This window comes from Pygoscelis adeliae, unplaced genomic scaffold (genome assembly GCF_000699105.1).
Source record: "Pygoscelis adeliae isolate BGI_AS28 unplaced genomic scaffold, ASM69910v1 Scaffold18, whole genome shotgun sequence".
In the NCBI taxonomy this organism is placed as follows: Eukaryota; Metazoa; Chordata; class Aves; order Sphenisciformes; family Spheniscidae; genus Pygoscelis; species Pygoscelis adeliae.
Genome location: NW_008825558.1, coordinates 4,222,486 through 4,234,363, shown reverse-complemented (window position 1 = coordinate 4,234,363; position 11,878 = coordinate 4,222,486). Strand labels below are relative to the sequence as shown.

Below are 11,878 nucleotides of genomic sequence, written 5' to 3'. Positions count from 1 at the left end.
TTGCTGGAGCAGTATGAAAAGTCAACAGTCTGGTGCCGTAATTTGCCGTTTTCTGAGAGACATGAGCTGTAATTTAATGAAGACTGTGCCATTTTAGTTCGAGAGAAAAGAAAGAAGTTGCATTTTTAACAAAAGGGGAAGAATGGTTTACAGGCACAGCAAGATGGAAATGAAACCATGCTAAAATCCGTTTGTCAAGCATTGAAGTTGCACGATAAAAAAAAGAGTTGTGGGATTATAAAACTCAGTAAATGGCTTACAAAATTGTTGATGAAACTTTGTAAATGAGTATCTTTTGATTACAGAAATATTGCATCTTTATGTAGTCATAGAATTGTTCAGGTTTTAATTAATAAAAAAAATCTCAGTAATCTATTTTGAACTTGGATAGGTTTTATCTTACTGAAATAAAAAGCAAGAGCCACCTGTATTTCCAGTTTCCTCACGCATAATAATGATATCTTTGCTTCCTACAGGGCAAGGCCAGAAAACCATGCAGTCATCAGGGCACAGGTTCCGTGATGTTGAGCACCACCCGCTTCTTGCTGAAAATGACAGCTACGATTCCTCTTCCTCAGAGGCCGACATGGCAGAGAGGGTTTGGTTCATCCGAGATGGCTGTGGTATGGTCTGTGCTATAATGACGTGGCTTCTGGTTGTCTATGCAGACTTCGTAGTGACTTTTGTCATGTTGCTGCCTTCCAAAGACTTTTGGTACTCTGTGATCAACGGTGTTCTCTTTAACTGCTTGGCAGTACTAGCTTTGTCATCGCATCTGAGAACTATGCTAACTGATCCAGTAAGTATGCCATCGTTCCTTGACGTTGGATTGTTCTATCCTGTAGCTCATCACCTGCAGAGAAATTTGGAGAAGTGGTATCAGTCTCCTGCTAGGAAGAGTAGCGTTAGGTGCAGAACCCTCAAGCTGAAGGGATGGTATCTGTACTTTTCCTATTGTTCTGTTAATGAATCCATAAATAATTTTTGACTTGAGGAGCAGGCAGTATAAAATTAATTTATAAGGGAGAGGTAGGCTCATGCGAAATACAGTTTATTTGTTAAATATTAACCTAGGTTCTGAAGAAGCTAACAAAGCTTTAGTCTTTTCTGTCCTAATTTTTCTTACTTTTTTTTCATCAGATCTGTTTTCAAAACTTCATAAGATGTTGTAGCTTCATCCTGTTGTATCATTTGAAATGTCCCTTCCATTTATGGCACATGAAAGAACTTTTAGAGGTAGACATGCTGAAAAACCTCAGTCACATATTGACATAAAGTAAGAACTACTGTCCTACGTGATTCGTGCATTATTGTGTTTAGGTATTTGAAGTCAGCGGGGAGGGAGATTTAAGTTGAACCCGCATTGGAACAGTGCAGGTGTAAGAGATCTCGAAAGTACTCATTTCTTAGGACTTTTACTCTTGAATTCAAGAGTTCAAGAGATGAAATTGTTTATTTTGTACTAAAATCTGTTACTCTTTTTAGGGAATAAATCTGGGGAGAGGGGTGAGGGGAAAACCATCTATTTTCTCCAGCTATTTGAGACAGTAACAGTGTATATAGAAGTTATGGGAGTGTTCAAAAAAACAGCAGGGTGTTGTAGTTAATGGTTTTCTAGGTCTTTGATTTACTTCTGAGCCCACACCCGGTGATGAAATGTTATGACCTCTACAGACTGTGACAGCTAAGAATGTTAATGGTTTAAGGATAGATTGCTTAAAAATATGTCCTGGTAAAACTGTGTGTCTTTCTAGACCTATGTTGTTCTTTATGGATAAAACATGATAGAAATTGAGATGAATCACTACCTTTTTTTCTCCACTCCTTTCTTGCTGACTCCCAGAATGGAAGACACGACTGGGTGATAGAAACTAAGATTGAAGGAAAAAAGGAATAGACTGCCTTAAAACATATGTGAATTAAATTTACTCTTACAACTATTAAAATAGATTTTTCATTGAACGGAATTGGTGACCGTCTGAGACTATGAAAGATGTTTTTGAAATAGACCATATTTTTATCAGCCAAATGCTAAAAGCATGGCCTGAAGTTATCATCCTTAGTGACAGGCGAATAGGTGAATGTGAGATGTGTTTTGTAAGCATAAATTTACGTGGAACAAGATCAATTTGTGCTTTAGGAGTTCTCTCTGAGATAGTTCACCATGTTTACACCAAAGTATTAACTTCAATGAGAACATTCATATTGCAAAAAACACTTCAGCAATACAACGTGAGTGTTTAAGAAACTCTTTCGGTTCGTATCCCTGCAAAGGCCAGCTGGCTCAAGTTTGAAGCACCACTTAGCTAAAGAGTTCATCGAGGACAGAACTTGGGCTGTGGCTCGGGCAATACAAACACAAGATTGTTATTCCAGGCAATAGGCAACTAAAACTTTCTGCCTAAGTAGAAAGGTGGTTTGCAATTGAATCTGAAGTGCCTGCTGGTTTATTAATTCTGTCCCCAAAATTTCCATAAGGTGTCTGTGTAAAGTGATGACATTGCCAGTGGGCTTTTTTTGAATGAGAAATAATTATAGAATTTTGCAGATGATTTAAGCCAACCTGGAGAAGGACTATCCCTGTGAGAAGTACGTGCTGGCCTGGAGGAGTTGGTACTGAAAGGCCATTGCACTTTCATTTCACATCCCGGTTTATTTCACAGTCGCTTCCTGTCACAGATATGCCTTTAGCTCTATAAATAAGCAAGGTGACAATGGTACTTTCCATTATTTTCTTCTTACTAATCCAAAGTTAGATTCCCATCTCACGAGGCTTTAGATTAATATTGTTACTGGAAGAAGCAATCCTGCCTACTCTTCCTGTCCGTTCATCATCTTCCTCATTGCGTTGAAACAGCTGCTAATGCAGCTCTGTGGTGAAGAGCTCAGAGAACTAATCACTAAAGAATCATTTCCTTTTCTGATGGGGTATTTTTCTTCTGGATCAGTTCCTTCAACTCTTTACCATGTAGCTACACAAACTTTCACAGTAGCAAAAGGCAGCAGACAATACTAGATGTAGAATAAGGAAGCCAGTGGCGGTTCACGGTGACAGTGTCCAAGCTAAAAGCTTAAGTATAAAGGAAAAGAGAATGACTGTTCGTTCTCAAAAACTTGTGTATGTGGGGCAGGTGGCTAAACCTTGGATTCAGAGAGTTGAAATAACATCTTTCAAGTAGTTGTTGCTGATTTAACTTTCATGGATGGCTTGACCTAATAATCAAACGTTACAACAATTAACATGCTGCTGTAAGAAAGCACATCTCTTTTAGTAGTGCTCATTCAGAGTAACGTCTCAGCAAATATTGTACCTGTAGTGCTTGTATCTGCACGTAAAGATGTCTTCCTCTTCATTTTATGTATGCTGGTGATGGCAGATTCTATCAGAATTATGCTAATACTTGGCCATAGATGAGTCTTGCTGAAATAAAACTGAATTTGAGGTTAAGAAGAGGTAATTTATTCATTTGGAAATGATTCTGGCTTATGGCAGACTAGCTTTGAGTAAATGAATTTATTTCAGCAATTATCCTGAGATTACTGGTATGAAGTATATAAAATGTGTTTTTAAATGCTCTCATACCATTTAAGAAGCTTTCTCTCCTTTAATTGAAATGATTTCAGGGGGCTGTACCCAAAGGAAATGCCACTAAAGAATACATGGATAATTTGCAACTGAAACCAGGAGAAGTGATCTACAAATGTCCAAAGTGCTGTAGTATCAAACCTGAACGTGCACACCATTGCAGGTATGCCATAGTTTTCTTTAAAGCAGTTATGCATATTGAGTCTTGGAATAATGTTCCTGATATTTATGTGTTAATTTTTTTCCCACAAATTTCTTTTGGTATCCAGCAAACTTTCAAATTCATACATTGCAGAGTATTTTATAAATATAATATACTGTGGCCAAAAATGAATGTGGATGAGGGGAAAGAAGCAAGAGACTCAAGAGTTTTCAAAAATATTCATACTGTGGTGTCTTAAATACTTTTTGATCTGTGAATATTTTTTCCTGTGCATCATTCTAATTATTGTGCTGTACTGTTGATAATGTGGGGCAAAGGGAAGAATCTCAAGGAAATTTCTGATAGAAGCCGATTTAAGAAATGACTCCTGCCATCTTAAATTAAGAAAATACAGATTAAACTATCACTTTAATTTATGTCATCTTGTCTTTGTAGTGCGTCACTTGAAGTTATATGTGAATTGGCAGATTGTTTTCCCAAAGTTGTATGCATAATTGGTTAAATGCACTTCCGCTTATTGAAGATTCATTTTAATAAGGACAGAAGTGATGGTAGTTTGAACTTAACATGCTATGGAAGAGATAGTAAATGTATCCATTTTTAATTAATTCTCAATCTTTTGAGTTTTCAGGCACTGTGGATATGCATTGGTAATGTTTATTGTGTGAGAGTTGAATATAGATACGCCTGCATAATTAAGACTTACATAAATATGTAAATGTTTCTGGTGGCTCTCTAGGTGTGAGGAGTGATGTGTATTGAATTGTGTGGCATATTAAATTTAAGTCTTGGAGTTAGTGCCCGTCAAAAGAACAGAGTGAAGTCTTGTCAGGACTCTCAAATTATTCTGTAAATTTGTGGTTTCTAAATTAAATGTCTCAGTGTATGTCACTTATCTGTGTGAAAGTTAGGGCTGAGAAGCTATTTCCATTATAAATACTCTGCCTTGGCACTGAAATCTTGTTCTTCTCTCAGATGTGAGTGGGTTTTTGTGGCTGGAGTGTGAAGGGAAAAGTTTCATGTATAAATAGTCAAGTATAGAATTATCTTCAGTTAGTTTATCTGTGTCGTAGGTTAGCTTTTGCATGGGTGCAGAGCTCAGGCCTGCCTTCACGTGTGATGAGTTTGGTTCTGGCTGGCTTTATTAGCTCTAGTAGAGTGTTACAGAACACAGCTGTACCGATTGCTCGGCGGGCCTGGGGGTGGAAGCAGTGCAGCTGCTTTCCTGTGGCAGAACGTAAGCTGTTAATCTCTGGGGATCCCAGAACAGCTTTGTGCAGTCTGTTCACATGTCCTGGCATTGTGTTCGTGGGATGCGGTAAAGGGACACCTGAGAGCCTCTGCTGAGTGTAGGTTGGATCTTGCTAATTTTCTCGTCTCAGATTTAGGCTGGCTCCTATGGAGACTTTGCAGGTATCTTTGTAAAGTGTTTCCCACATCTTCGGTCCCGATAGGATTTACTAATTTGGAAGTAGGTCTAAATGAAGACATCTTATGTTGAACTCTACATATGGGTAAAGGAGCTGGAGTATTGGAGAGCCCAGAGCTGCTGCAGCTCCGTGGGTACATCTGGACCATCATCCACAGCAGGCACTATGTTATCTTGGATGTTCCAGTAGCCTGTGATCCCAGATAAGGCAGTGTTGATTGAAAAATTATTATTTCTTTGTGGAAGAAGAATAAAAATAAGCTAAGTAGGGACTTTGAATACATTGTTTATAGCAAGAATTTGAGTGGCATTTATTGTTAAAGCAGGGTAAGAATGGGTAGTGTCTACAGCAAAGGAGATCTATGATACTTTCAAAGGGTTTGTTTTCACTAACCCCTTTGTTCAGGGACCTAGCTTTGCACGTCTTGTGACCTGTTTTACTTTTCTGTGCCTTGGTAAAATACATTGCGAGATGTTCCACATAAGGGCAAAGGATGCATTTTAATGCTTGCACAGTGCATAACTGGCTTCACAGAACATCTGAAAGAGAAAGCCAGAGCCTGAAAGTGTATGTGCTATCCTTTCGTAAGCCTGCTGTCATGTTTTTCTCAGCAGTTGGATAGCTGGTTTAATTGCCTTTCTTGCCGTTACTCATACAGTACATGCTACTAGTAGTTGCTGTTAACTTTTCTTAAGTAAAACAAAGGATTTTTCTGTAATTTTTTGAATGTTGAATACATACTGCATGGACCAGCTACCAGAATCTGATTCTTTGCCATAGATTTAGCACTGCAGAAATGTACTGAATAGAAAAAAGGTTTGATTATACTGCCAACATTTTAGTGGCTCACAAACCCATTCCAAGGACATTAAAAGGATGGTCTAGTCCCAAGTAGTCAAAGTGGCAATTTGCTGATAGAAGAGACTTGAAAATGGAAATTGAAGCTAGTGCCTGTTGGGAAATAGTTACGCTCAAAGCCACAGTGCATGGTTTGAGTAGTAAATTATTAACAGAAGAGGCTTTTATGATGTAATTATGAAAATTGTTGTGCAACACTGCAGCAGTTCTTCTGAGGAAGAAAAATAGTTTCATAATACACATTAGTGATAGGAAAAAGAACAAAAAACCTTTATTTACAGCTAAATATCTAGCCTCAGTGAAATACATTAAACTGAGATTTTACTAAGCAGTTAACATTTTCAGCAGAAGGAAGAGGCTTGTCCTGAGTGAATGCTATTTCATTTTCACTAAAGGAGCACAGCTGTCATTATTTCTAGCCTATTCTGAGTGCCTGCGTTTGCATGTGGGGAACTGTTATTCAGAATCAAGTCACTGAGATGTTTGCATCGGTCTTCCTGTGAATTTCTGTTATCCAGACCAATTTCTCTTAAGCCATTAGCTGCGTCTTTCGGAATGTTATCTTTGGCATTCAAAACTGTAATTGCACCTGCAGTTGCTTGAGTGCATTTCAGCAGCAGTGCCAAGCTGGAGAAGACCTTCCTTTGTCCACAGCTCCTTGTTCTCACTACCATATTGCTCCTTCCTCTTGCGAGGCGTGAGTGTTCATGCACAGTGAAATGACCCCGGTTACAGCTAATGGAGTGACTTCCCCAAGCTCTTGCCGCATGAACATCTGTGCTTGGACAAAAGAAGGAATAGAATACAAGTAATGGGGGTAGGAAGAAGGCAGGACCGTTGTTTTCAGCATTGCTGCGAGTTTGTTGGCTGGAAGTGTTGGCTGTATCATGGTGTGAGATTAGAAATGAAGGCAGGGTTCCAGACATCTGATGTCTTGGAGAGCTCTGCGTGGGCTTGTGAGAAATACTGAATGAGCAAAAGTGTGTCCTGCCCACCTCACATCCTCCAGTGTTTGGCTTCATTGAGTCTGGAAATGATTTTACTCAGTACTTCACATTAATATTCTTTTTAGAGTGATAGTATCAGTTCTGTGTTACTTTAGGAGGCTTGCATGGTTGTGGTGACTGGAGTTAGCTCACCTTCCCACAGAGCTTGGGAAATTAATGAGAGGCTGAACTTGCAGCAGGCTGTGAAATGAAAAACTCTTGGAGAGCCTTCTGAATGCCTTCTCTGGAGTGATACCCGTTTCTTCTGCACTAGAGAATGGTTGCGGTGTTTAGTTATGGTATTGGGATTTTCATGTGTAACTGGCAGTATTTAAAAAGTAGTTTGCCTCAGAGGATGAATCATCTTTAATGTCCATAAAACAAGAGGCAGTGGGAACGTAGGGGCTGGGTTATGATAGCTCAGGGCAGAGGGAGCTTCAGAGGAGCAGTGGGAGATTTGGGATTCTCTCCTATAACCTGCACAGGAGTATGTTCTGCCTCTTGCTGAATTACCTTTTAATCATGCATATGCAATGACTTAAAAATTATTTTATGCCTTGGAGCATTGATTTCCGCTACAACCCCCACCCCCCCTTTCTTCACTCTGGTGACAATCATCTGGCTTTACTTCACGGCTTGTCACTGCAGCACTCATAGATATTGGACATAAATAAGCATGCGTTAAAAACAAAGGGTTTTGAATAATAGTGCCTGCATTTTTTAGGCTTATTTGGCTTTGTAACTACTGAAATGAAAATGCTTAATATTTTGGATGTTCGGCAGGCAAATCTGGAACATTTTGAGTGTGTGGCTATCTTAAGCACAAAGCTAGGAAAATGAAGTATCAGTGTTGAAGATTATCATGTTTTTATTGAATCTTTCTGTATTTTGTGTTTGATAGTGAATAAGCGACTATAAGAACATTTTGATTAATCTTTATGTTAGCGTTATGTAGGGGTTGCTGTGTTACTTTTTATCCAAGGCTGTGTTGCTTGAAGTCCCTATTCTCTGGACCCTCTAGACCATAACCAGAGCACCTAGGTTCTATTGTATATAGGATGAGTGTTTTGACAACCTGGCAAGGTAGATATCTAGCTGGCCAACTTGGCAACAAAACTTACTTTTACGGTATCCTGAAGTGAACTGCCTTCATTATAATACTAAAAAACACACCCACAGGTCAAGATGACCCTCACCCAGGTGAAGACCCTTCCCCTGCGCAAGCGTAGTAACAGAAGAGAATGACACAGCAGATATTATAATTACATGTAAATCACTACTCAATGATTGTAACTGGGAGTGTACTACCTTTTAATTTTTGTGTATAAATGTAACGGTGATCTCAGCATAGGTGTGCTTGATTTGTGGAAATTCCACCTTGCACCCGGCGCCGCACTAAAGAATGCCTGCTTTCTAAAACTCCAAATCAAGTCTTAGAGAGTTTTTCATCTGCCGACTTACGGTAACATCAGCATGTCTTAAGCTATTGATTTACCGAAGAACTTCAACGCATGTTGCAACTGTTCTGTTTCTCCTGTGTAACTGTTCATGTTTGACTGCAGACGGACCTGAATATCAGTGAAATGAGCCCTCTGGTGCTGTATGGCCTAGCGGATGTAAAATGGACTTACTGAAATATTTGACTTTTCTTTCTGGTAATAATCTTTACTCAAAACTGGGCAGAAACTAAGCAATTAATTGCAGAACTAGCAAAGAACAGTAGTGTTTAAGTATTCATTAACAGGTAGGCAAAGAATGTGTGCTGCTTATAGTTTTAATATTTTTGTTTTATGTTGAGGAAGTGAGGCGTGACATTGTAAGCTGTTCTTTAGTTGAGATTTTGATTGCATATGTTTAGAGTTATATGGCCAGTTGAAACCTCAAGATTGACAATTTCTCTCTTGAAGATGTGAATTTCTTTTTTTTTCCCGATTCACAAACTAAATTTACAACTTGAAAGTCTGTAAACTTGAAATAATTACTCTGTCTGTAAAAGCTTCTCCAGAAGGGAAGGGGTTTTTTAATACTGAATCTAGAAAGAACTGAAGCGTTGCTCGTTCAGTGCCACGAGTGTCTAAAACAAGTTACTGTATGCACTTGATTGTGTGTTTGGATATGCAATGATTCTCATACTCTTTTTCTTACGTGAAGATGATCTTATCTACACAGTCAGTTTTGTAACAACCAAAAGCTGAGTTGTAAGTGAGCAAATAGTTTCTTTAAAGAAATGCAAATAAAATCACTGTTTGCAGTTCGTCAAGAAAGATTGCAGCACATCATCTTATGACCACTGGATACCCTTGTTTCTACATTAAAATGTAAAGTATTGTTTCTCAACAGAATTCTCTCTTCCTTTCCTTTAGTATTTGCAAACGATGTATTCGAAAGATGGATCACCACTGCCCGTGGGTGAATAATTGTGTGGGGGAGAAAAATCAGAGATTTTTTGTTCTGTTTACGGTAAGTGAAAATCAACAGCAGCTTGATCTCAGTATGAATCTACCTTGATCATAACAATTTTGGTTGTGCTTATTAGTGACTAATGGCTTAAGGACACAAATGTGTTGGTTTTTTTTTTCCCTTCTGTGCAAGATATTCTCCAAGCAGGAAGATACTTCTACTCATACACATTTTAATCTGTTTTGTAAAGTGCTGTTATTTTAAACTATCTTAATTTTGCTGTGTTTTATATAGTAACAATTAGTGAAATGGTACTGTGATTTAGGGAGGTATCCTCAAACTGTCATTGTTACCCACATTTTTAGAGTCAAGCTTAATTAGAATTTGTTTTTACATCATTGTATTGAATTAAAAATTGAAATAGGAAAGTATATTCGCTGTGCAGTGGTGAAGGCTGGCTGAAAGGAATGTCTGGTTTACTACCTGGCAGCAGTCAAAAGTAAGCACTCTCTCTTATTTCCAGATGTATATAGCCCTAATTTCAGCTCATGCGCTCATACTGTGTGGGTTTCAGTTTTTCTCCTGTGTCCGAGGGCAGTGGACTGGTAAGCAAATACTTAACTTTCACTGTCATAATCTAGCAGATGTTAAGGGAAAGTCGTAACGTTCCACCTATTTCAGTCCCATGTATGAAATATTACAGGACTTTGATCTTTTTAAAGTGAGGTCCTGAAAATGTTTCATACCTGTTTACCCATCTCTCTCTTCCGCCGCGCTCCCCCCCCCACCCCCCGTAGTCATTCACTGTAAGAGCTGTGGCTGTCAAGGGCATTCTCACTCCCTTTCCACATAGTAAAAAAATTACCACCTCTGTAATAGGAAGGAAACAGATAGCTGGTCCTCAAACCACCTCAGCACTGTGTTATCTGAAGCTGCCAGCTGGGCTTTGTGTGTCACACTGCAGTTCTGTGAACAATAGCTGAAACTTAAACAAATTTCTCCCTCATTCTGTTATGGAGCCAACTGTGGGGCTCCTGTAGAAAAGAAATTTCCTAAACTGTCCCAGTTGTTTGTTCAGGGCTCTGACTTGCATTTCTTAACGTTCCAGTGTGCCAGAGCTCATTTAGATCTTGTGCTTTTGACAGAAGATGGTTAATCATATGTTCTTCTTGGTACCTGAAGCAACAGGGGAATCCATGTGACTGGTTTTTGCTGGATGTTCCATTAAATGGATGGATTCTTAGTCCTTTTTTTACTTGAAACATTCTGCTTCCTGTATACTATTTCATTTCTTCTTTGTTTAACTATAATTGAGCTAATCAGTTGATCAGGGGATCTCCAGAGAAGTGACTGTAAGTGTAAATCAGAACCTGATTGCTTTGTGTGGTGAATTAAAAAAAATACTAAAGCAGTCACAGCAAAATGGAACATCTGGATTAACTAGGAAGTCAGAGCTGTCAGTGGTGATGGTTTTTACAGCGTTTGTCATGCATGAAACTTCAAGCTGCGCTCATCTTTATATATGTGCAGTTCCGAGTACTTAGTCTCATGTGCAAACATTTATTTGATATCCTTGAAATATTGAGGCAGGATTGCAGTAATGCAGTGCTATGTGCTGTATAGGAAGCCAAAAGTGTTACTTCCTTAAAATCCTTTATTTCCTTGGGCAGCAAATAAAGCTGCTGCAGTGCTAGAAATTAAAAGTTTGTTATAATTGTGAAATGTTGTTTCAGGTGCCAGATATTTAGCTTTTATTGCTGTCTGTTGAAGAGGGGATGTCGCAGTATGAACGTGCTCTATAGATTTTTTTTTATTTTTTTTCATAACTACATGTCGTTTTCACAGAATGCAGTGACTTCTCCCCACCCGTAACTGTGATCCTGATGATCTTCTTGTGCCTTGAGGGTTTTCTGTTTCTCACTTTCACTGCAGTCATGTTTGGCACCCAAATCCACTCAATATGCAATGATGAAACGGTAAAGACCTCTACTTCTGTATGCTCTAACAATTTTTCTAGGAAGATGTGGTTAGATGTTGTTTTATTTGCTTGAGGGGAGGCTCTTATTTTGGAGAAAACCCCAAATCTGAAATAGCTCGTCATTTTTATTTTCTACAGTTGTAAGGATTGAAATACTTTCTTGGGGTTTGCTTTCTAACAGAAGTTCTTGCGTTACTTGCTTTTCTGACATAAATTTTATAATTAGGTTTTCAATTACAAAGATTGTACAGCTTCTGACTTCAGTCTGGACTTGCACTTCTCAACTATCACAAACTCCTGATATGTGTCACGAGAGAAGTCTGCTTTTCTCAGGTTTACACTTAAACTAGCTATCTTGTATCAAGCCTTCACGCTTTCATAGAATCATAGAATCATTTGGGTTGGAAGAGACCTCCAAGATCATCGAGTCCAACCGTCAACCCAACAACACCATACCCACTAAACCATGTCCCTAAG

The 11,878-nt window shown here is 38.7% G+C and overlaps 1 protein-coding gene across 2 annotated transcripts in view; it reads left to right on the top strand.

Annotated features, from left to right (window-relative positions):
* ZDHHC7 (zinc finger, DHHC-type containing 7) overlaps positions 1-11,878 on the top strand; it is a 20,797-nt gene that overhangs the window by 2,472 nt on the left and 6,447 nt on the right. For both annotated transcript variants that reach the window (XM_009332317.1, XM_009332319.1), the window contains 5 exons: positions 477-799; positions 3,625-3,749; positions 9,387-9,483; positions 9,947-10,028; positions 11,269-11,399. In XM_009332317.1, the coding sequence (XP_009330592.1) occupies positions 494-799; positions 3,625-3,749; positions 9,387-9,483; positions 9,947-10,028; positions 11,269-11,399 (741 nt within the window). In that variant the 5' untranslated portion in view covers positions 477-493. The remainder of the gene's footprint in view (positions 1-476; positions 800-3,624; positions 3,750-9,386; positions 9,484-9,946; positions 10,029-11,268; positions 11,400-11,878) is intronic.